Source organism: Phaethon aethereus (assembly GCF_964289735.1).
Source record: "Phaethon aethereus genome assembly, chromosome: W".
Classification (NCBI taxonomy): domain Eukaryota; kingdom Metazoa; phylum Chordata; class Aves; order Phaethontiformes; family Phaethontidae; genus Phaethon; species Phaethon aethereus.
This window is the reverse complement of record NC_138581.1, coordinates 26,953,107-26,979,494: the sequence shown is the minus strand read 5'-3', so window position 1 is coordinate 26,979,494 and position 26,388 is coordinate 26,953,107. Positions and strand designations below refer to the sequence as shown.

General features: G+C 39.5%; 1 protein-coding gene across 2 annotated transcripts in view; it reads right to left on the bottom strand.

The window, feature by feature from the left end:
- Positions 1-26,388, bottom strand: part of LOC309415257 (ceramide transfer protein-like) — a gene marked incomplete at both ends in the record, with an annotated part of 145,897 nt that overhangs the window by 39,762 nt on the left and 79,747 nt on the right. For both annotated transcript variants that reach the window (XM_082012723.1, XM_082012724.1), the window contains 4 exons: positions 4,781-4,938; positions 10,601-10,684; positions 12,410-12,548; positions 13,357-13,464. In XM_082012723.1, coding sequence (XP_081868849.1) covers positions 4,781-4,938; positions 10,601-10,684; positions 12,410-12,548; positions 13,357-13,464 — 489 coding nt within the window. The remainder of the gene's footprint in view (positions 1-4,780; positions 4,939-10,600; positions 10,685-12,409; positions 12,549-13,356; positions 13,465-26,388) is intronic.

The following is a 26,388-nucleotide window of genomic DNA, read 5'->3' as shown; positions in this document are numbered from 1 at the left end:
GTGAGTCTACTAAATTTTTTGGGGCTTCAAGGGTACCGGGTGTCTAAGAAGAAGGTCCAAGTAATGCAGCAGAAAGTGATTTATTTGGGCTACGAAATCAGTGCTGGACAGAGAACTTTGGGACAGGCCCGCAAAGAAGCAATATGCCAAACTCCGAGACCTCAGACAGTAAAAGAGTTACGAACTTTCCTGGGAATGACTGGGTGGTGCCGGCTGTGGATATATAACTATGGACTGCTTGTTAAACCATCGTATGCATTAACAACCACTGAACAGAAATACCTTAAATGGGGCGAAGAGACCACACAAACCTTTGAGCTACTAAAGAAAACTTTGATGTCGGCTCCGGCCTTAGGGCTCCCAGACGTGAGTAAACCGTTTTTTTTCCTTCTCATGAGAAACAGAGAATTGCTCTGGGAATATTAGCACAAGATCTGGGCCCCTATCAACGAGCAGTTGCCTACTTTTCCAAACAGTTAGACACAACTGTAAAGGGTTGGCTTGGATACTTGAGAGCAATTACAGCTGTAATATCGAATATACAAGAAACCCGAAAATTTACTCTGGGACAGAAGATGACTGTTTCAGTGTCTCATACAGTGTCTGCAGTGCTAGAAGCGAAGGGTGGGCACTGGCTTTCTCCACAAAGATTCCTGAGATATCAGACTATACTGGTAGAACAGGATGATGTGGAGATCGTAGTTACTAACATTGTCAACCCAGCCTCTTTCCTAGTAGAAACACGGGAGAACCAGTGCATCATGACTGTTTGGAGACTATTGAAACAACGTACGCAAGCCGACCAGATCTAAAAGACAGCCCTATGGGAAGCAGAGAAAACTGGTTCACAGATGGAAGCAGCTATGTCCTGAGTGGTAAAAGACATGCGAGATATGCCATTACCACTAGTCAAGAAATAATAGACCTTTACCCATAAATACCTCTGCACAGAAAGCAGAAATAATTGCTCTGACCCGAGCCTTGGAACTGGCTCAAGGCAAAGTTGTGAATATTTACACAGACTCAAGATATACCTTCGGAGTTGTGCACACGAATGGAACAATCTAGAAAGAAAGAAGGTTATTGAACTCTCAAGGGAAAACTATTAAGCATGCAAAAGAGATTTTGAGACTGTTGAAAGCAGTCCAACTTCCTGAGAAGGTGACGATTATACATATTAAGGCACACCAGAAAGTGAGCTCAGAATTGGAGAGAGGAAATGAGCTGGTGGACAGAGAGGCAAAACAGGTAGCTAAACCAGAGATAAAAACAGAAGGGGCTTTAGTCCCTGATGGGCAAATCTCCCTAGAAGGTAAACCAAAATATACCAAAGAAGATCAAAAACTTATCACAGATCTAGAAGGGTCATATAACGAAGAAGGGTGGGCTTATACCCCACAAAGAAAACTGGTTATTCCCTCCTGCCTAATATGGCATTTGGTAAGGGAAGAACATAAGAAAAAGCATTGGGGGATGGAGGCTCTATATAAACATTTAATTAGAGAAATTCTGGCCAGAAATTTATATACTATGGTGAGACAGGTAACTCAACAATGTCATCTTTGTCTCCAGACTAATCCTAAGAATACGCCCAAGCCAGAAATGGGCCAGATTAGGAAAAGCAATGAGCCTGAGCAACAATGACAGATTGATTTTACAGAACTTCCAAGAAAAGGGGGGTATCGATATTTATTGGTATTAACTGATACCTTTTCAGGTTGGCCAGAGACATTCCCAACCAGAACAGCTAAAGCTCGGGAGGTAGCTAAAGCATTGGTACAAGGGATAATACCACGTTTTGGAATTCCAACAACTATATCCTCTAACATATAGAGGTCCAATAGAGGACCACATTTTGTCTCTATTAATCCAGCATTTCAGTTACTTAATTATACTAACCTCCTGGTTCCGCTAGGGAACCACACTGGTTGTGTGGTACAGCAGCTCGGAAAACTTTACCTCTGGGGTGGCGGAGAGCATGTACTTTGGACACCCTGGTCCCCAGCATCACTATTATTGATAAAACAACACAGAATCCCGTGAGAAGAAAATGGAAGGCCACTTTAATCAGAAACTGAAAGATGAGTAACCCCTTAATAGAAAAGCCGACAAGCTATCATAGTTTTGTGCGGTGGCTAATCCCATTTCTGGAAGTTAGCGAGTTAGAAAAGACTATAATAAACATCACGACTGTAATAGAGTTAATCGAGAATAAAACTATAGATGCCATCAGGACACTCCAAGAAGAAACTACTAGTTTATCAAAAATAGTATCACAAAATCGTAGAGCTTTGGATTTATTATTAACCTCACAGGGAGGGGTGTACACAGTAATCAATGTCAACTGTTGCATGTATGTAGACAAAAGTGGGTGAATCAAAAATCCTACGTAAAGTAACTCAAGATGACACCTTTTGAGGGTTTTCTGAACTGTGGGAAAGGTTAACCTCTTGGTTACCAAACCTATCATGGTTAAAACGATTATTTGTTACTCCAATAATTATTGTGGTTCTATCCATAGTGCTTTGTGTTATAGTTCGATGTGCCCTGTGGTGTTTTCGGAACACAGGGAACTCCTACAGCGAATGGAAGAAGAACCAGTTACGACGCAGGCTTGAGTCCAACAAGTATTTTGAAAAGATGCTGGATAAGGAAACACTGTATTAGAAACAGGCATAGTAAAAGAATTTACTAACTTTTTAGAAAAGGGGGGACTGAGAGAAGGGGTTAAGGGAATCTTAGCAGTTAATTAGTAGATAAGGTTTGAAATCTTGTTAGCTATTGCATGAAGTAACTAAAGCAGGAGATCTGTAGTTCCTTACAAAGACAGTTCCTGATAAACTAACAGGAGTGAGAAGATTTGTGGCTCCTCACAAGGACGGTCCCTGATAAGAACCAGGAGAGTGCCTCAAAAAACAGCTGAAACTGACCTTGTGGTTTGGACGAAAACCAAAGAGCAACTGAGTCTGCGTAAGAACAAGGGGTTACTAGTGGTGACGAAGAGGAGCCACCGGCCTTCATCCTCACGACCCTCAGCGACCACCACCAGAAGGCACTGCGCAAGCGCAGATGGGAGGAGTTCATGGAAATAACGTCTTGGAACTCATTTCAATACGAAGCGGGGACAGGTCATGCATATGTATAGGCATATTGCGAAACTTTATGTACATGCAACACTTTGCTGTATATATTTGAAGTAAGTGCCGCGTTGGAGTGCGCACGGGTTTTGGTGGGACTACCCCCCCGTGCTGCCCAGCGCTGAATAAACATACCTACTTTACAATCTTACAGATTGTGGAGTCTGTTTTCCGCACGTCACTAACCTACTGACAAGAAAAAATTCACTTCATCCATGCTCTAAGCAAAGTCTGATCAGCAAGAGTGAATTGTGTTTGTTCAGCCTGGAGAAGAGAAGACTTATGTGTGTGGACTTAATAGCAGCCTTCCAATACCTCCAAGGAGGTCATCAAGAAACTGAGCCAGGCTCTTTACAGCAGTCTATAGTAGGGAGATGAAAAACAGTAGGCAGATATGGGAATAAGAGCTACTCCAACCGGATATAATGAAAAACTTTTTCACTATAACAACAGTTGAGCAGCAGAACAGGCTGCCCAGAAAGGCTGTGCAGTCTCCAGCCTTGGAGACTTAAAACCAGACTTGATAAAGCCCTGAGCAACCCAGTCTGATCTCAAACTGTACTTCCTTTAAAGCAGGAGGTTGGACGAGAGACCTCTTGAGGTCTCTTCCAACCTGAATTGCCCTATGATCCTATGAACAAGCTTCAAGTCTTAGGTCTTCTATAATTCCTCCAACTACCTAGATGAAGCAATAATAAAATAAGTGTTGACAGAAGTCACAATACAGTTAGATAGGACCAGGCCTTTGACATATGGACAAAGAAGAGCCAGGAGACAGGGGCAAGGATTCAAATGTGGATGTATTTTGTCTGAATGACTTAATTCTTTGAATTGTGTACCACTAACACATACGGAGTATGATCTGAAGTGTGATATACACCATATGGAAACATGCTAAATTAAAAATGAGACAATGGCTAAAGGACTGTACAGGACACCAGCCAGTGATGACAGGATTCTAGAAATCAAAGCCTGAAGTACAACCTAGCCATGCTTCTAGCACATCTCATCTGAAGAGAGAAGACATTGCTCCTTTCAAGTTGCTGTAGTGGTTGAATAGGCTTACCATGAACTATCACTGCCATAAGAATAACAGATATTATAATACCACACACCCCCCTAAAAAATTAACCAGTTGGTATAAAACATGACTAATTTATCTCTTCAATCTATTAAAGGTAAGTGAAATAATTGTATCTTAGACCTTTAAAGTTAGAACTGGTTGTTTTCCTCAGTACTGTCACCATCTCTTACCACAATTAAAAAATTTCAGAGATTTGCACATCATTTTGCAAACACAGATAATTAGGTCTCTCTTAGAGGGCTGAAAGCAATACACTTATTACTGTAGAATACTATCAGGTTCTTTATAGATATAAAAGAAATATAGGAATACTATCTAAACAAGGGCTGGGAAAAGAAAGACTATGATGAATAATATTACTGTATCACCAACAGTCAGGATGAGGTTTTAACATTTTATAGGAGTAATAAATAATGAAAGCACCTAAAATAAATAAATGCTGTACATAAAAATAAAAGCAATACCTGGAATAAAAAAGTTAAAACCAGCTAATTTGACATTTCAATTTCAAGCTGAAGAAACAATTTTTTCAACAAAAGTAAAAGGAAAATGATCTTACCTTATCTAGTCTTTTTTGCCAGCTTTCTTCACGTTTTACCATAAGTTCAATACAGTGAGAGAGTGTAGCAAGGATTCCAGCAGTAGTTGCCTTGAAAGTTATACATTCTCCTTTAAAGTCTATGCCATTAATTCCTTTGGGTGTCACATGTGGAAACACTAAAAACAAACATGAATCATTGACTGATAGCTGCCTTAAACTCAAACAAGCATTTTACATGTATGCTTTATGTTACAACTGTTTGAAGAAAACAGACTGTCTAAAAAGTTAATTTAAAAATAAAAATCAAAAGTGCTAATAATTTTCAGCTATCCACAAGATAAGGAAAGAGATTCAAAAGGAGGAACGCATCCCTTCGGCTTCATCTTGCTATACTGTATTTCAAGTCTGCTTGTAATGCTGTATTACTCTGCACTCTGTAAATCATGTGGGTGGAGGAAGTGGGAATACTTTGTAACAATAGCAGTTTGACAGCTTGAAGTGGGGCCTAATTAACACAGAGTGACCTTAAAACATATCCAATACAGCACTAAAAGGAACAATTTCACAATGCAATCAAACCCAAAAGGTAACATTTCAAGGTTGCTTTAAGCAGGTAACTATAGATCTAAAAACCACAACATAAAAAGGTATGATATAACAGTATCAAGTGTGCAGTTCCAACGACTACTTCATGCTGTCAACCAGGCCATCTGTTGCTAAAGCTATTTAAACAAGTCACTTAAAATGCGTGACAAAAAAGTACCAAATAGAATATATGTCAAACATGTACGTAGGCTGACAGAATAACAAATAAAACACTACTCGTAAATGTCAGAAAATATTAGAAAGCAGAAGTAACACCCATGTTGAAGCTGACTGAACCCAGCAAGTTAAAGTAACTCCTGCTATGCCATGGGGCAAGCTAATGACTTATCACCCAGTTGGATATTGCTTTCTTTTCCCAGTCTATCAGTTTGTCAATGTGCCACTGTTATGGTTTAAAGAGGACAAATAAATATTTGTGTAAGTTTATCCAATATCTGTCTGCAAGGGTAAAGCAGAGCTTTCAAGCAGCTCTATTCTTGTAGGGAAGAGAAATGCAATTGCTGTTCTCTAATGGTAGAGCACAATATCTACACTTAAGGAACAGAAAACAAGTGTAACACAGTCTTAAGCAATGGTTTAGGTCTCCAGAGGTTTTATATGCCCTCATTTCATAAGGAATCAAACTTTTTCAAAGATGTTTACACACCATACACTACTTCAAATACCTCAATAAGGATACATACTATGGTAGAACACAGCTTATTTTTTTGTTTCATATTAAACAAGAATACTCCCTAAAAGGGAAGGGAGGAAAGGATGGGAGAGGGAGGGAGAGGACGGGAGAGGGAGATTTGTTTCAGAAGCAATAATGAGCTCTCCCTCCCCCTAACAGCTGCAGAGGGAAGACAGAAGAGGCTAAAACTGAAAGTGGTATCATCTCTCAAGGAGGCAATGCAGTGGATTCACTGAATAGTGAAAATTAGACAAGAGCTTCACCAATAACACACTTCACCAATAAAAAAAAAAATGCAGTTTATACTAATAATATGTCCTGCTGGTATAGACCATGTTCATGTGCAGGCTTACCAGCACAGCTATGCTGCTTATAGATGTGATTTTTCTCTTAAGTATGCAACATGCTGGACACGCTGAAGAAATTACCATCAGCTGCAACAGTATAAAATCACTCCAGAAATCCATGGTAGACTGTAAAGGAGATGCAGCAACATAGCTTCATTTCCTGGAAAAAAGCCAGCTTTTGTTCCTGGATATCTTTAGGTCTACAGCTATAACTCATTGATACTTCCATAGAGTGTATGGTGACTGAAACTGTAAGTCATTCTTTAATAACTAGTCTCAAAGTAGCAGTGATACATACAGAGCTTGCAGTTTCAAAGTCAGTGTCCATAGTTCCTTTCAGCCATTATAATTCTGGACAAAACCAAACTTGTTTCAGAAAGGTGCAAGGCCCATTTCTTTGGAGAGAAGATCACTCAAGATATTCCTTACTGTGGATGGGAGTATTTTGATTCACCCCTAATCACAGGAGATATTTGTCTTCCCACATGTCAGAAGACAGCCTCAAGCTCCATCTCAGCAACAGATGAACTTTAGCACATTAGAAGTATTTGTCAGGAGATTTTTTTCTATTTGGAGAGCCTGAACATCTTTCCTATTCCTTTTTTACATCCTTTTTTCATGTCAGCTACAAGATCGAGTGTTTCAAAATGAAATCTTGCATCAGGAGATCTGCAGGTTCAAGTTAAAGGCTAATAGGAAAGTGCTCTTATCATTGCAACTGCTCTTCTAGCCTGGTGATCAAACAGTATGTAGCCAACTGAAAGAAGCAGCAGTATGATTTTTCTTCTAACTTTAACTTCAATTTCAACATCTTCCAAGTGGTTCCTTTGTAATTATCCTGTCTTTTAAGCATTTTGCTTTATTTGTGAATTCTTTTCTCTTGCCTTTCTTATAACGGAGTTTTCATACCATGCTTTAGCCTTCTTCCATAGCTCTTCAGCCCTTCTCTCCTACACACCTCTATGTCAGTTAGGATAGATCAGTTTTCCCTTCTTATTCCTAAGATGCTGTTTGTAATACTTTCCCAGATGTCCCAAACATCACCTGTTTGATCAAATCTGTTTTCCAGTGAAATGGAAGATTAGTTTTAAAAGACAGTAAGTAGAAAAACAAAGTTCCTTTATCTTTTCCATTTTATGCCACCTTAACCTCTTATGTCACTAAACTAATTCTAAATGAAAGAGAAATGGTTGGGTGCATGACCCATTTATTGATACCTACTGTTGTTGATTTTCTGTGGATAGCAGTAGTATCAATATTAGTTTTCCTCTAAGAACAACCTCATTATTTCAGCAGTATGTTGGTGAATATTCTTCCTCCATTCAAAGCATAAAAATCCACCACAAGTCCCACTGTGTTTTATATCAAATTTCTCTTTCAGTCTCTGTACCATTTCCATCTTTGTAGTTCCAGTACAAAACCACCTTCCATCTTCAAAGAGGTTCCCTTAAGTAAGTTTCACCTGCTAATCTTATTCTTACATAATTTAAACCCAAATACACTAATTTTCCTGAGCAGATGGATGGGAACACTTCCTGATCAAGATTCTACATTCTTAGAATATAAGATCCCAGTGGGCAAATATGCATCAGCCAGGCTCTCCCTTGGTGCTTTATACAAATAATCATTGTTTTAGTTACCAGATTTCCTAACTGGAAAGTGAGCAATAAATTTAAATGCCTTCATAGTGTTCTTTTTAACTCTTCACTCAAAGATCCTAGAGAACACAGAAAAGAAAAAGCCTATCTAAAACGTCTTCTTCAGAGCAGTACATAAATCTCCACAGTCATGCTAACTTTCTCCTCCTACCCAGGGAAGGTGCAGAAGGGAACAAATTTCTAAAACCAATGTGAGTATGGCCCCTCAAATCAGTCTTAAATGTAGTGATTTGAGTACTAGATTGATGCACTAGTGGTTTGAACAGTAGGCTCATACACTCCTCCTTATCATAGTAGGCTAAATAAGAGGTTGAATTTGTGCTTCCCACTTCCTGGAGCAGTGACTGCACAACAGCCCCGTGTTTAGAATAGACAGGCAATCATTTCTCAGCTACAGTTAAAAAGATTGTTCCAGTCTTTGCAGGACTGGACAGAGACTTCAAGAAGGGAACATGAAACTTGAGAAGCCAAAGAATCTTAACAGCTGCTCTGAGGAAAAGCTTCAGAAAAGGGTGAAGTCTAAGATAAATCTTTCATTATCAGTTAGCCCTGAGTAGTTTTCTGCTCAATACACAGGCATGGGTATCTCAAACCTGAGACACCTACTTCTCTCACTGCATCATGTAGAACTTTCACTTTAGGGCATAGAGTCTAATTTTTCAAGCTTTGCAGCACTCAGCTACTAAATCTTTAATGGATTTAGCCCTTAGAAATCACACAGAGGCATAGAAAAACTAAAATGAAGATAAAGCTTTTAATAGAAATAATTGATGGAAAGTAAATGTAATGGAATCAGGATTCATAAGAACTAGAAGTTTTGCAGAAAGCAAAGGGTTGCAGAAATTATTTTCTCTAGTAAGCTATAGTAAGTGAGTTTATATACAGGTACCCATAATACATAGCAATTTCTTAGCACATACGTTCCTAAAGACTTGATAACAGAATTTTTTACAAGAGGAATGTGGATATCACTTTAAATTCCTGTTAAACACATAATAAAAAAAATGACATCACTTTGCATTTAAATGTTCTAAAATGACCAGATGTACTAAAGATACAGACTTTCCTAATGACATTCCACATAATGAATGTGTATGTATAGTAGATACACCAGAAGAATGTAGATATGAAGAAATGTTCTAAAGGTAAATTAAGCTGAAACTCCTACATCGTTCTACTAAAATTAAGTCTGACAAAGACATCTTTTTCCAAATGAATCATGCAGTGAAATTAAATTCCCACTTAATATTTTTTAAAGAAGGCTTTTTCAGTTTTCTGAAGTTTCTTCTGACTTAACAGTCCTCAAAAATGTAGACATATATAAAATAGGGTTAGTGGAACTGTGGACTTGCTTACAGGTGAGTGTTGCAAGCTTGCTTATCTTTGCTGATAAGAGGCAAGAAAGATTTATTCAAAACTTCAGAGTTATACACCACTTAACCTCTGAAATCAGCACTACAATTAACCCTTAGCAGAGCAAGCGCTTTATATAATTGAAAAAAATCTACTCATATGATTAATTCTCTGGAAGTATACTGAAAGCTCCTTCCATTATCTTTCCTCGTAACATTTTTGGCAATAATATAGAAAGAGCACTTAAATACAGCAAGGAAAAATGCAACACAGGGAACTAGAGCCAGTTAAAAAGAAAACAGAAGACAAAAAAGGCTTATTTTGCCCATATATTTTCCAGGTTCTTGAAGAAAGTGTCTACATTTTGAAAAATGCTTTTGGTAAGTACTTCTTTTGGAGATTCCATCAGATTTGAAACTGTACTGCTTCAAATTTTTGTGAACCAAAGTCTAACAAATACTGAATTGTCAACAACTAGAGAATGTAAATACTGAAATAATTTCAGTCTGGAAACAAGTATAAGAATACAAATAGATTTTTAAATGCATACACAACTTCTAGCAGGCTAGAAGTATCATATTTCTAAAACAGCAAGACTTGCACGAGTTCTTCACATTTACTGCATGGATGCAGTGAGTATAATGACTATAACCAGATCATTTAAGATAAAAATCAGAATTCTGTTCATCATAACATTGGAAAATACAGTTTTAAAAAGTGCTAAAATTATGATGAGTGAGAATCAGTAACAATGTTGACTTAACCATTACGTAGCCATAGAACTTAGAAAAAACATAATGGGGCACACCTAACTGGAAAAGCATTGTGCTCCGCCACACTGCTAAAGCAGATAACACTTGCAAGAAAAACTGTAATTGCTATTACAAATCTCAGTTCCCAATATCTGAATGATGCAGCTGTTTCAACAGAATTTTGTAGTGGAAATGGCTTTGGACATAGAATAGGGAATTCCAGTTTGACAGGCTTGCATTAATATTTGTGTGAATTAAGAATAACTCAAATTATCATTCCTTAGCTGCTTTTCATGATGATTATCTTAACACAAATAAGAATTTCCCATCACATACATTCAAATAACTATCCTTGTCATTTTCTGCTTAGAAAAGAGCATAAATACCCATCTTATCAGGCTTATCATATCATTCATATGAATTTTCAGTGAAAAAGTTGACACACTTACATTTTTCCTTACTGCTGTTACTGTTATGTAAAAAATCGCCATCAGAACGCATTGTAGGGAAATCATCTTCATCATCTTCTACCACTAAATGTGAGAGTTATGGGAGTGAGAAAGCTTTCCCAATTCTTTAGTGCGCAAGAAAGAATTAAGAGCATCTTCATGGCTAAGCAGCATTTAAGATTTTTTTCTATAACAACAGTCATGAACCCCCCCCCTTCCCCCCCCCCTTTTTTTTTTTGACCCGAGACCACTATCAACATTACTGTCAGAAACCATCAAAAGACTAACATTTGCTCAGTGTTGAAATTTAGCACTTGATTCGACGGTAAGAACAACATTATATCGGTGTTACAACTGGATAAGCAGGGAGCCACAATTGAGCAACTATCTACTCTTTTATACTAGAAAGTTCTCAAAGAAGTGGAATGCTACTTATCTACTGTTTTCTCACTACCAAAAGTTTCAGGCTGCCAGAAAAAATGTGAGTATGAATATAAATGCCTCAGGAGAGTGCATGAATATGACAAAAAGCTGTGCTCTGGTGAAACAAGGATCTAAAGCAAACATAAGGTTTTAGCATGTGTCACTAATGAACTGTAAGTTTTGCAAATTTCTTAATATATGGAAGGTTATTGATTACATGATTAGTTTGACTTTAGTATAGAATTCTTTAGCCTAATAACTGTGTGATTATGTTTAGTGGCCTACTCTCATAGTCCTTGGGCTGTATTTGCCTCAGTGCTAACACTGTAACTATGTGTAAACAGTTAATCACGAGGAAAGCAGGCCTCATGAAAGTTAAAACAAAGAAGAGTTAAGAGCAAGGACTGAGAGATTAATGAGTACAGAGAAGATATCTTAACCTTGAGCATAGAGACAGACTGGCAGGAATGCTCTAACAAGGATGATAAGAAGGAACTGCTTGGCTGGACAACAGAAGGGGCAAACATCCAAGGAGAAGAAATTATCCTCAAGAGACCCGTGACCATAAAAGGGAAAAAGGAGTAGTGGGCTACCTCCCCAAACGACCACCGACGACCCCCGCGCATGCGTAGTGTACTTTTGCAATGCCAGCATTATGTAAATGTAGTAGATAAGCAAGGAGGCGGTGATTTCTCGGAAAATGTGTGAATATTCATGTCTTTAAGGTATATAAAGGATGAACTTTTGTTTCAGCACACGCATGTTAGGAGGAGATATCCCCCATGCGTCCAGCACTGCAATAAAGATGTCTACTTAATAACACTTTGATGTTGAGTTTAAATTTCTTTAACTTTTTTGAATCACTGGGAAGAACAATTCCAAGATGTGCAGACATCCACACGGGTCTACTAGGGCCTCAAGTGTGCACTCAGTGCTCTAGTTGCAGCCAATACATCTCAGGAGCATTCATTATGGCAGAACCTTTGCCTTTTTTAAAGAATGTATTGTTCCTATCAAAACTAATATCCTATTGTTTTTCAAAATAAAGGTAAGAGACACAGTAGTAAACTAACTTGAATCCATCTTATGGGGGTAAACAATTATTGCTCTGTAACATCAAATGCTTAAAAGAACATTTCTTTAATACAGTTGTCAGCTACAGGTTAATATTTAAGTTAAGCAGATTTTTATGGGAATCCAACTTCTGAAGTGAAAATAGTTAACGTTTATGCAGAAATATCTATGACTGATCCCATTACTAAAGAGTAAATTTAAGATACGTATTTTATTTATATGGTATCAAATGCTATAGTAACTATTTCAAGGGCTATTACTGTGTAAAAAATTAAATTCTATGGAGATAAGAGTTTTCAATTACAGTTTTACCTTTATCCCTCTGGAGTTCATCTTTGGAAATTGCATCTGCACAGGCATCAAAGTATTTCTGTAAAGTATCAACTTGTCTACACAAGATGTCTCTAAAGGTTTCCATCTCTGCAAGCTTCTCACGTAAGCTATGGCCCTTCTGAAAATACAAGAGAAAAAAGGCTCAAATGCTTCTACATACTCAGCAAGAGTTCAATGCAAAAAAAAAAAAAATTATGCAATTATGAAGAACAAATTCTTCAAGTACACTAAAGACATTTCAGATATCAGCAGCTATGAAATACTGTTAATGTTAGAACAACATAAACTGTATAGTGTTTCTTACTCATTTTGTCCACTGGTCTCAATTTTTCCTCTTGACTGCATCTGCTACTTTAGAGAATTCAATAAAAGCTTATTAAAAACACGATCTTGCATGCTACCAGGTTTACACCTATTTGCCTGAAAACAGTCAGTTCTAGTTTAAGATCTTTGTTTTAATCTTTACTCCCCCTTTTCTCGTGCTGCTCCTCTTCTGCTCTCCCAGAAGTACAGCCCACCCAAGTTCACATGTTAAATATTTATACACATGAAACAAGGAAAGCCATCATTTGTCAATCAGTATTAATCAAATTCGTTAAGTCACAGAATCGGCATTTCCTTTCATTTAGAAGCCCTGATATTCTCAGAAGTACGCTAGGAAATGTTAATAAATCCTCCCACAGGTTTGATTTTCTTGCCATTTGAAAATGACACCATAGTTTAGGAGGGACAACTACAGAGGCATGAAAAAGCTTCCTGTACAATCTGTTCATCATCACATGCTGAATTACTAACACTTATAATAAACTAAAGATTTGGGGTTTTTTTCCCCTATAATTGTGTGAATAAGTCTTCACATCACTTATTTCCTTTCCAGTTGTGTGTGTTATTTACACACCAATACTAAGAAAATGTTATTCACTAACCTTGAATGAAGAGGTGGATGTTGCAGAGTATCCACTTGCTCCAGAAACAAGAGACACCATGGAGCCATGGCGCCGTAAACTTGACTCTGATCCATAGCCAGATTCAGTCTAAAAACCAAACACACACAGAACTAGAGTGCTGAAGCTTTTAATGAAAAAAGAAATCATGAAAGCAAGTTTAATGTCATCTCCTTTAAAACCAGCCCATTTGTTTCTTATCAGGAAACAGCAGGGGGGACTTAACTCAGATTGTGTCTACAAGTTTAAGATGTTGATGTAGCATCTGTAAAGTTACTATGAATCTATTTTTCGTTATCATAGTGATCTGGGAAAAAGTAGTTATCTGCAACTTATTATGTGCCCCCAAAAGACCAAGACAACATATATTTAAGGGTTCAAAAAAGGGGTAATGTATCCATTATTTTGGTATATGTAATCCCTACCAAGCAATTTTCACATAGCATTTGAAAAACTTACAGCACTCTACAATTAATCAAGGGATTAACAAAGACAATTAACAGCATCGATTAATCCTTCCAATCATTCAAACAGTGCCATTTTAGTTTTAAAAGCAACAAAATCAGTAGAGATCACAGAAAAAAAAGACAGATATTACTACTATCATTTTTTTTGCTTGTTCTAGACTTCTTTAGCAATATTCTTTATACTAGACAAATTATTTTTGACAAAGAACAAAAGTCTACATAAAACAAGGTGAGATACTGAAAGCAAGCGGGAGAGACAATAATAGTAACTAATTAAATAATGCAAAAAATGAAAAACATCTCTTGATTAAAATAGCGTGACAAAGATCTAAAAATATTAAGTCTGAAAAATGTCCTCACAAGTGAAACGGAAGCAGATAATTAAGAACTAGAAGAAAAATATTTCCCTAGAGGTTGATGTAAAATGGCCCGTGCATGGCAAAGAAAAACCCTGAAAGAGAACATAAGACAGTGTTGGAAAATCTCATTCCCTAACTATCGTACCAATTAGTCTTTATAGTATGAAATTGCATGAACTTTCTTAGGATATATAGTTAACACTGTATACTGGATAGTCATGGTTAAGTAAGCATGACTAAAGGACCCCAGCTCATTACAAGAAAGACAGCCCCCACCCTGAAGAATAAAGGATATCCCCAGACTATCAAGATAACTAGCATCCTAGACCCTCCAACACCTCTGTGAAACCCTCCCATTATCTGGCATCACAGACAAGTAACTGTAGCAAGACTGACTCCGGGGACATCTAGATCAAGAAAAAAAGCAGATAGATGATGATGCCATAGAATTATAGTTGCTTTGCAAAACAGTAGTATGTGCGTGCTAAGTAGTGATTGGTCGAATCATGTTATATCTGAACATTTGAAAGGTCTAAGAATCATGTGCAAAACAGCATTCGGTGTGCCCCAAATTTGAACGAGACACCTCATGCGCATGAAAAAAAGAACTGCTCTTGTAATTCTATACTTTGCATCCTAGCCTCTCTTCTCTGTGGGCATGAGCCAGTTGCAAAATTTTTGTGACAAAAGAAACAGATGGTTCAGAGTAATATCTGAAATACTTTTAAGAGATTAATTTGATCAAGTAGAGAATATTGTGAAGGATCTTTGACAGGAATAAGAAATTCTGTAGTGGCAGAGAAATTCCGATGGGGCAGGGAGAAGGGGGGACAGAACAAACGATATGGAACAAGCAAGAAGCAACAACGAAATTCTAGCTGTTGTACTTCTGTGAAAAAATGAATCACAGAATCACAGAATCACTAAGGTTGGAAAGGACCTTCAAGATCATCAAGTCCAACCATTAATCCAGCGCCACCACGTTCCCTAAACCATGTCCTGAAGCGCCACATCCACTCGTTTTTGAACACTTCCAGAGATGGCGACTCCACCACCTCCCTGGGCAGCCTGTTCCAATGCCTGACCACCCTCTCAGCGAAGAAATTTTTCCTAATATCCAATCTAAACCTCCCCTGGCGCAACTTGAGGCCATTTCCTCTTGTCCTATCACTAGTTACTTGAGAGGAGAGGCCAACACCTTTCAGGTAGTTGTAGAGGCTTTGGGAAGGCAGGAAAGTGCTGATAAATTAAGACGCAAATTAACTTAAAGAGTATTAAAAGCAAGGAGAAATGACAAAAAGCTGAAGTTGGTTGAAACCGGAGAATTTGGACAACACTGCAAGTGTGCAGGACAAAGTATGTATGTTTGGGTTACAAAGGAGCAGTGGCAAAGAAACACAGTTTTGGAAAAATGAAGGTAAGACTGAAAAGAAAAATGTGAGTTCCAAAGTTGTTAATATAATTCCTGAATGAACATGACTGAATGAGATTACCCAGCAAAAACAAGCAAGAAGGAGCCAAGAGTCAGTTTCTATCTGGCCCATTTAAAGAATGAGGTAGAAGACAAAAAAGCATGGAGGAAAGAGAAGAAAGAGGATGAGCATCAAAAGTAGAAGCAAAGTAGAAAAATGAATATGACCAAGACACACAAATGTGTAACCGAGGTGAGACCAGAGGAGGTGGCGGTAAATGCATTGTAAAGCTCATCAATTTGGTCAGATGGCTGTAAATATAGGTAATCGATTGGCAGACAAAGCTGCAAAAGAGGCCGCAGAACGGCGTATCCTTGCACTAGTACCAGTAAAACAAATAAAATTTCCAAATTGAAAACCAACATACAATAAATTGGATGAGCAGTTAGCAGAACAATTAAAAGCATCACAAAATGTAGAAGGATGGTGGGTAACGCCAGAGAAACAGGTGATAGTAACCCCGCAAGTTATGATACAACTTGCAAAGGAAAAACATGAGCAAACACATTGGGGAGTAGATGCTATGGTTTCAAGTTTAAAAACATCTGTAGTGTGCATAGGAATGACAGGAATAGTTAAATCAATAATAGTTAAGTGTCCAATCTGCCTTAAAAATAATCCCTTGAACCAAAGGAAACCACCTTTAGGAGTGACAAAACAAGGAAATTCTCCTGGAGATTATTGGCAAATTGATTTCTCTGAGTTACCCAGACAGAATGGATGTAAGTATTTGTTAGTGTTAATTGATACATTTTCTGGATGGCCAGAGGCTTTCCCTTGCCGTACCAACAAAGCTAGGGAAGCAGTTAAGATATTATTGAAGGAAATAATACCAAGATTTGGAGTGCCAATGGGAATGTCCTCTGATAGAGGACCACATTTTGTGGCAGAAGTAGTTCAACAAATCAGTAAAATTTTGGGCATAAAATGGGACCTACATATCCCCTGGAGACCACAATCGAGTGGAAAAATTGAGAGAATGAATCAAACATTAAAAAGACAAATAAGTAAAATTTGTCAGGAAACATCTTTGAAGTGGCCACAGGCTTTACCACTAGCTCTCTTGAGAATCAGCATCCAACCAAGATCAAGAGATGGTATAAGTCCATATGAAGTCCTGTATGGCAAACCGTACCAGACTCCTTTAATCCCAGGGGATATGAAGGTAGCTGGGGAAACTGATTTGAAAGTGTATCTAATTTCTTTAGGAAAAGTCCTTGGAGCACTTCAGAGATATATTGTTCTGACTAGATCACTTGCCTTGGATACGCCTGTACATCAGTATCAGCCAGGTGATCTTGTATATATAAAAACTTGGAACTCTGAACCACTGCAGGAAAAGTGGAAGGGACCATTCCAGGTACTGTTAACAACTTATACTGCAATCAAGGTTGGAGGAGTGGAACCGTGGATACACTACACCCGAGTGAAGAAAGCCCCGTCATGGAAGGTCATTAATAGGGATTCAGAGACTGCAAAGTTGACTTTAAAACGTGTTTAAGAAATTATCATTGGAAAGTATGGAAAAAGGGGTTTTGATTTGGAAACTGATGATGTTGGGAGCATTGTTTGGGGTAACAATAAACCAATTGGAAGGGAAAGTTGAAGACGAAGTAGGACAACTAATACACATCCCAAAAAGAACCCCAGAGGAGAACTTAATGATAGGATTGATAAAAGAATTTGCAAATTTACAAAATGTAACCCAAATAACCACACGTCTTCCAATTCCAAGAGCAGTAGGTGAATCAATTCCATGGGGAATATTGACAAAAGGTTTAAGCAACAAGGGATTTAATAATGAGAACATGAGTTGTGAACAAGTTCCAAAACAGGTATGGCGGGAATAATTAAAACTCCAACAAAAGCGAAGATATACTCTGAGCAAAGAGGACTGCGATAGGTTAGGAACAAAGGAGTCAAATAAATACACACCGGTGGCTACATTACAAAATCCAGCACCGGGAGGAACATGTGACTATAAAGAATTAACTAAAAAGAATGTTAGTCAAATGATCATGGAATGGAAATGTGGAAAAACCAATCAGACTAACCAAGGATCAGAGGTTATCTGGGATTCAGTGTGGTCTATGACCATTTTGTCTCAATTTCAATATATGGCCAATGCTTCATGGTGTTTTACCTGGGACGGAACAGTCTTTACAGTTTTCCCATTGGTCAATGAGAAGGGAACCACATCCAGGGAAAAGGAAGACATAGTACCCTGGTGGAATTGTAAAAAGATATATAATTGCAGTACAATTGATAGAGCAGTCCCTCCCTTAGCAGCTGCATTAAAATATGGGTGTTGGCATAGAGGACTCAAGAACGATTTAAATTTGACTAGTACGTATAAAATCAAAAGAGGGACTGTATTCAGTTGTAGAAAATCTACAGTTCAGAGCCCAGGACATTTAGTTTGGGCAATGAGTAATGGAACTTGGACCACCCATTTACCAATGGATGGGAAAGTAAAACAAATCACTTTAGGAATGCCGACATTATGTCCAATCTGGAAGAAAGCTCCTTTTAAAGGAGATTCTGAAAATTTGAAGTTAATACGGACAAAAAGATCACAAATTGATGATGATGATTGGAATGAACCCTCGACAGGAGTAAAACTTGGATGGGCCTTAGAATCCTTATTGACTCCCTTGGCAACTTACAGGAATAGGGCTTGGTTGTATAAGTTGACAGGTCAAGTGGAAAGATTAGCCAATATAACAAGGAAAGGATTTAAACAACTAAATTTACAGTTACAAGCCACTTTGAAGATGACCCTACAAAATAGGATGGCTCTAGATATGCTCTTACTAAAAGAACATGGAGTTTGCGGATACCTGAGGGATAGGATAGATCATTGTTGCATACATATCCCAAACATTACCCAGGATGTTGAATATGATTTGGACTTATTGAGAAAAATAGAAAAGGACACTCAGGAAATGCAACAAGACATGCAAGAAAATTGGTTGGATAAAATTTTCAGTGAATTGGGATGGAACTTGAGTTCTTGGGTGAAGTCCTTGATTAGCACTATATTATTGTTGTTACTAAGATTCTTGGGAGTGTTATTCATTTATCATTGTTTGAAAAGGGAATTCTATAAAAGAGCGGCAATCAACCGTAAAATTACACTTGCAATGACTACAGGGGGACACCAAAATTTAAATGGACTGGCTAATAATGCTCCCACCATCATACAATAAAGTGATTGAATGTTATTAAGAAAATTAATTTGTAATGGAAGTATTGAAAAGAGATTATTTCAAAACTTCCAAAGGGGGGAAATGTAACCGAGGTGGTGGGAATCATAATAAGGTTATATAGATGTAACCATAAGAACGTTATGTACCAGCAATGCTGCTCAGAAGTCCACCCAACCCTTTCCATCTTGATTTAAACATCAAGGATCTACTCAGTATGTAACATTGTAATTGTAGAAGATCAGAATTAAGAGTAGTATGTCTCGTTCTTTGATAGCAAATAGAGAACAGTGTAACTAGTCTGAATGGTGTAGTATAACATAGCGAAGGCAATTTTTCTGTCTTGAAACAAAGACTTTGGAATGAATAATTACTTATTGTGCCAACAGCCCGTAAAGGACCATTTGGTATTGCCAAGTTTAAGTGAAGTTAGAGGGAAAGGTAATTCCGGCAGGGGGAGATCGCGACCACCGACTCAGAGACCACCCACTCAAGAAACCCTCCGACTCAAAAGATTAAGGAAGTAAAATCCCAAGAAATTATAGTGAGCATGCGTGGTCATTTACATGGTAGGCGAGGAATACTTAACCAATCATTGTATGGACACTTGATGAATATGTATTAATCTTGCCTATAAATGTTTGATTTTTGAACTGATCGATGAACACGATTTAGGAGGAGCTATCCCCCGTGTTCCCGGCGCCGCGAATAAAGAATGCCTGCCTTTTAACACTACATTGGTGTTACGAGGTTTATTCCCGATTTCGGTGACAAATGTAGTTAGAAAAAGGTATTCCAAGCCTTCGTGAAAGACAACTAAGTGATCACCAACTTAAGAAAAAAAAAGCAGCACTTATAAGTTCAAAAGATTTAATAAGGCACATCTTAAGTTCACTGCTTAATTTTGCAAAAAACCAGAAATATGTTACTTACTGGAAATAGAATTAATAGAGGTTTTTTTAACTGACAGCTTAGAGTGTGTCGTGGTTTAGCCCCAGCCGGCAACTGAGCACCACGCAGCCACTCGCTCACTCCCCCTCCCACAGTGGGACAGGGGAGAAAATTGGGAAAAAACTCGTGGGTTGAGATAAAAACAGTTTAATAGGACAGCAAGAGAGAAAGAAACAACAATGATAACAACAATAATAATACCGACCAAGGAATGTACAAGAACAAGTGATGCCCAATACAGCAATTGCTCACCACCCAGTGATCGATAGCCCGTCCCCAAGCAGCAATTCCCGCTCCCCGGCCAACTCCAGTTTATGTACTGGGCATGACGTCGGATGGTAGGGAATATCTCTTTGGCCAGTCTGGGTCAGCTGTCCCGGCTGTGTCCCCTCCCAGCTCCCCGTGCACCCCCAGCCTCCTTGCTAGCAGGCCAGCACGAGAAGCTGGACTGTCCTTGACTACTTAGCAACAGCTCAAAACATCAGCATGTTATCAACATTTTCTCATCCCAAATCCAAAACACAGCCTCACACTAGCTTCTGTGAAGAAAACCAACTCTATCCTGGCTGAAACCAGGACAGAGTGAAATGATAGAAGGCAAGATGCATTTAGAATCTTCTGCTATAAATCATGCATTTAAAGCTATTTTATACAGAGTAAGAATCCTAGAAAAATAGCTACCTAAGTGTAGCAACAGAAGTGCTAAAAGCTCAATTTTTTTTAAGAATTAGTCCCACTATTTGTTTTAAAGCATAGCTTTAAAATATCTACTGAGAAAGGCTTTTTATTAAAAACATTCACATTGGATACACAGGGCTCTTCGAGAATATCAGTTCAAGTGTTAAGCGGTATACCTGGCTTTGGCAACATGTTTGGTATACTGCACTACATTTTGAATTGCAATGCACTTGTGTTACAGTGCAAAGATTATACCTTAATTCACTGGATTTTAAGTATAACAAATCAAAAAAATGAAGTTTTGATTAGTTTTTTTGCAAATACTCAAGTAAGGGCTTTCAGCTCTTTATATGGACTTTAAGTCTCCCAAAGGCTTGACAAGTGAAAACAAAGAAGGTAAGGTGTCCTGGTTTTGGCTGGGATAGAGTTAATTTTCTTCCCGATAGCTGGTGTAGTACTGTGTTTTGGATTTGGGATGAAAATAATGTTGATAACACTGATGCTTTTTAGTTGTTGCTAAGCAGTCAAAGACTGTTCAGCTTCCTATGCTCTGGCCTGCCAGAGAGAAGGTGGGGTGTGCACAGGAAGCTGGGAGGGGACACAACCAGGACAGCTGACGCCAACTGGCCAAAGGTATATTCCACACCATACAACATCATGCTCAGTATATAAACTGGGGGAGTTGGCCAGGGAGGGGCTGTGGCTCAGGAACTAACTGGGCATCGGTCAGTGGGTGGTAAGCAACTGTGATGTGCATTACTTGTTTTGTGTATTCTTTTATCATTATTGTTATTCTCTTCTTTTTCTGTCCTATTGAACTATCTTTATCTCAACCCACGAGTTATACCGTTTTTCTGATTCTCTACCCCATCCTGCTGGGGGGTGGGGAGGGCGAGTGAATGGCTGTGTGGTTGTTTTAGCTAACTGCCAGGTTAAACTATGAAATATGGTAATAATGAGAGAAGGGGTTAAGGGAATCTTAGCAGTTAATTAGTAGATAAGGCTTGAAATCTTGTTAGCTATTGTGTGAAGTAGTTAAAGCAGGAGATCTGTAGTTCCTCCCAAAGACAGGTCCTGATAAACTGAAAGGAACAAGAAGATTTGTGGCTCCTCACAAGGACGGTCCCTGATAAGAATTAGGAACTTGCCTCAAGAAACTAGCTAAAACCGACCCTGCGGTTTGGATAGAAGCCAAGAAACAACGGAGCCTGCGCAAAGGCAAAAGGTTACTAGCGGTGACGAAGAGGAACCACTGGCCTTCATCCCCACGACCCCCGACGACCACCACCAGGAGGCAACACGCAAGCGCAGATGGGAGGAGAACTCATTTTAATACGAAGCGGGGACAGATCATGCATATGTATAGGCATATTGCGAAAATTTATGTATATGCAACACTTTGCTGTATATATTCGAAGTGCCGCGTTGGGTGCACACGGTTTTTGGTGGGACTACCCCCACCCGTGCTGCCCAGCGCTGAATAAACATAGCTACTTTACAATCTTACAGATTGTGGAGTCTGTTTTCCGCACGTCAGTTTTGGCGAGCCAGCCAGGAGGCTCTCTGCTTAACCTCGGGATCGGCTGTAGAGCGGACGCCCCTGGGCGCGCCTCGAGCCCTTTCCTAGGAGGGGACTCCGCTGCCAGCCACTCACCGCGGGAGCAGAGAACAACCTCCTGAAGCCACGGAAGCAAACGGTATGTTTTATGAGGGGAGCCTGTAAGTCGTATGCGTGGCCGGGGCAGCTGGTAAATCGCACGGAGACGTCTGGCGTGCAGCAGAGTCCCCGTATGGGAGGAGGGTACCCCGTAGGAGGAGGGTACCCTGTATGGAAATAAGGGAATTTGCTGACCGATAGGGCGGCCACTAGCGATCTTGAGGGTAGATCGAGCGAATCCGAGGTCACCGCTACATCCCGGTGTCGGGAGCCAGGATGGACCTGCTAATGACTGGTATATAAGAAGCAGGAGAAGGGTAAGCAGACCTCCTCGCAATTGCGGTAGGGTTATTATTTTGTATATTTGCAGCTGCTGGATGGGTGTTACCTGGAGTGATGAATGTATAAATTAAGTACCCGGGAATTTTATGTTAAAAGTCTTTGTCTTTATGTGTGTAATATATAGAAAGATTGTGAATACCTTTATATGTTAATGAAGAAGCGGGGCAAAGGGAATTACTCCTTCAGTGGTTTGGGCTCGAACCTTGGGGATATTTAAACGAAGGAGGACATTGGATAAAAAGGGGAAATGAACAATTTTATCTGAGGAGCGTATGTGACTCCTGCAGGGTGGAAAGTGGCCTCAGATTGGGAACAACCTTCAGACGTTTTTTATAAACCCCAGTGTTGGTGGATAAATAGGAGTAATTCCCTGTTTTGTGTGTGGAAAGGAAAATCTAATCCCGGAAATCTGGGAAGTGTGGGAAAAGAACTGGGAAGAAACCATAAAGAAGTGTAAGAAACAACTTGTGTGGAAACTTATTGAAAAGTATATCAGAAACTAAAGTAATAGGAGAGGTTTGCAAAATGGGTAACACTCAAAAGGGAGTTTTGAAGAAAAGCCCCCTGGGCTGTGTGCTTCCTCATTGGAAAGACATTGTTGAAACTGGAGGGACAGAAATTGAAAAGACCCTTATTAAGTATTGTAACCAATGGTGGCCGTTGGATAAATTGGAGAGTGAAGCTAAGTGGCCACTTAATGGATCTGTACATTATAACACTCCTTTACAATTGATGTTTTTTAAGGAGAGAAGGGAAGTGGGATGAAGTTTCATATGCAGATATGTTTTTTTACCCTCCGAAACCATCCGGAGTGGCAAAGCGACTGTGGATTGGTGCCATCACAGGACCCTATGGTACTCGCACTTAAGCGAAAAAAATAATAAGGAACTTAAGGGTAAACTGAGGCGGTGTTGTTTGGCATGTAGTATTGGACAAAGGTGTACTAAATTAAACAAAGTTCACCGGGCGCCAGAACCAGATCTAGCAGATCTGTTCAGATCTCCCCCCCCCGACCACAGGAACGGGATGTGGGCTCGGACGGAGCTTCCACTCCTCCAGATAGCCCCATATCCTCCCGCACCAGAAAGAAATCGGCTCCAACAATCTTACAGGCACCCCTTCGGGAGGCGGTAGGTCCTGAAGGTGGGACGATGTTAATTAAAGTACCCTTTTCTACTGTTGATTTGGGGGAATGGAAAAAGGTTGCAAAGGATTATAGAAACGACCCAGTGAATGTAACTAAACATTTTCAGTTTATTGTGAAACAACACAACCCTGACTGGAAAGATATACAGTTATTATTAGAATATATGACTGAGACAGAAAACCAGCTGATTTTAAAAACGGCAGGGAATTTAGCCGAAGATCATTGTAAGATTATAAGAAGGGACGTCAAAGATTATTTTCCTCTCCAAGATCCGAAATGGGATCCTAACAGATCCTCACATATGGAAAGATTGCAGGGGTATCAGGAATGGATTTCGAGGGGAATGGAAAGAGCTATCCCCAAAACAATAAATTGGTCAGCTTTGTATGCAGTCAAACAGGGCCCCTCTGAGTCCCCATCTGAATTCCTGGATCGGTTGAGAGATGTAATGCGCCGTAACACACCGCTGGATCCTGGGTCAGAGGTAGGAATCCAACAAATAGTCTCCCTGTTCTTGGGTCAGTCCATGGGGAACATTAGGCGCAAACTCCAGAAGCTGCGCCCTACAGAAGGTAGAAATCTGGAAGTGTTGCTGGATGAAGCGTGGAGAGTATTTAGTAATAGAGAGGAAGAATATAGACAAGGGCAAAAAAGAATGATAGCAGTTGTCAGGGAAGAGGAGGGAAGGAGGCCTAGATGAGAACCATCTCGATTAGGTAAGGATCAATGTGCGTTGTGTAAGAAATTTGGTCATTGGAAAGGAGAATGTCCAAGAAACAAGGAAAAGAGGCAAAGCCACCAGACAGGAAGAATAGTAGCCCATGTGAAAAAGGATTGACAGGGACCTGGGGAATCTACCCTAGCAGATCCACTGGTTATAATGAGGTAGGGAAGGAACAACAAGAAGTAGAATTTTTGGTTGACACAGGGGCAACATACTCGGTTTTAAATCAAGCCTTGATGCCCCTGGGAAACGACTATCTCATGGTAAAAGGAGCGACTGGCCAAAGTGAAAAGGCATATTTTTGTAAGCCTTTGAAGTATAAATTGGGAAAACAATGGGGTATCCACAAATTCCTGTATATGCCCAACTCCCCAAAGACCCTTTTGGGAAGAGATTTGTTGGAACAATTGGGTGCAAAAATTATATTTAAAAAAGGAAAAATTATTTTAGAAGTAAAAGATCAGCAATATATTCAGATCCTAAGTTTAATTTTAACCAGTCCTTCCGTAGAAGGAAAGGTTAGGGAAGAAATCTTAAATCAGGTATATCCTGGGGTATGGACCACTGATATACCTGGAAGAACAAAGAATGCACTACCTGTTGAAGTTAGACTCAAAGAAGGCCGACAACCGGTAAGGGTTAGGCAATACCCCCTAAAAAAGAAGATAGGGAAGGAATTTGGCCAGTAATTGAAAGATTTTTACAACTAAGATTATTAAAAGAGTGTGAATCTGATTTTAACACACCTATATTACCTGTTCATAAGCCTGACGGGTCATACCGCGTGGTTCAGGACCTATGAGCTCTAAACAAAGATAACTGAAGACCTTTATCCCGTAGTAGCGAATCCATATACCCTGTTGACTGTATTGACACCTAAACTAACTTGGTTTACTGTTTTAGATCTGAAGGATGCCTTCTTTTACCTCACTCTCCATGAAGCCAGCCAAAAATTATTTGCATTCGAATGGGAAAACCCCAAAACCAGTCGCAAAACTCAGCTCACTTGGACGGTGTTGCCACAAGGATTTCCTACCATCTTTGGCAACCAGCTCGCAAAAGACTTGGAATCTTGGGAAATCCCATCCGAAAAAGGGAAACTGTTAAAATATGTGAATGATATCCTGATCGCCACCAAAACAGAGGACGATTGTATGACCGGGACGGTGAGTCTACTAAATTTTTTGGGGCTTCAAGGGTACCGGGTATCTAAGAAGAAGGCCCAAGTAATGCAGCAGAAAGTGATTTATTTGGGCTATGAAATCAGTGCTGGACAGAGAACTTTGGGACAGGCCCGCAAAGAAGCAATATGCCAAACTCCGAGACCTCAGACAGTAAAAGAGTTACGAACTTTCCTGGGAATGACTGGGTGGTGCCGGCTGTGGATATATAACTATGGACTGCTTGTTAAACCATTGTATGCATTAACAACCACTGAACAGAAACACCTTGAATGGAACAAGGAGATCGCACGAGCCTTTGAGCTACTAAAGAAAGCTTTGATGTCGGCTCCGGCCCTAGGGCTCCCAGACGTGAGTAAACCGTTTTTCCTTTTTTCCTACGAGAAACAGGGAATCACTCTGGGAATATTAGCACAAGATCTGGGCCCCTATCGACGAGCAGTTGCCTACTTTTCCAGTTAGACACAACTGCGAAAGGTTGACCTGGATGCCTGTGAGCATATACAAGAAGCCCGAAAATTTGCTCTGGGCCAGAAGATGACCGTCTTAGTGTCTCACACCGTATCCGCAGTGTTGGAAGCGAATGGTGGGCATTGGCTTTCCCCACAAAGATTCCTGAGATATCAGGCTATACTGGTAGAACAGGATGATGTGGAGATCGTAGTTACTAACATTGTCAACCCAGCTTCTTTCCTCAGTGGAAACATGGGAGAACCAGTGCATCATGACTGTTTGGAGACTATTGAAGCAATGTATGCAAGCCGCCCAGATCTGAAAGACAGCCCTATGGAAAGCGGAGAAAACTGGTTCACAGATGGAAGCAGCTATGT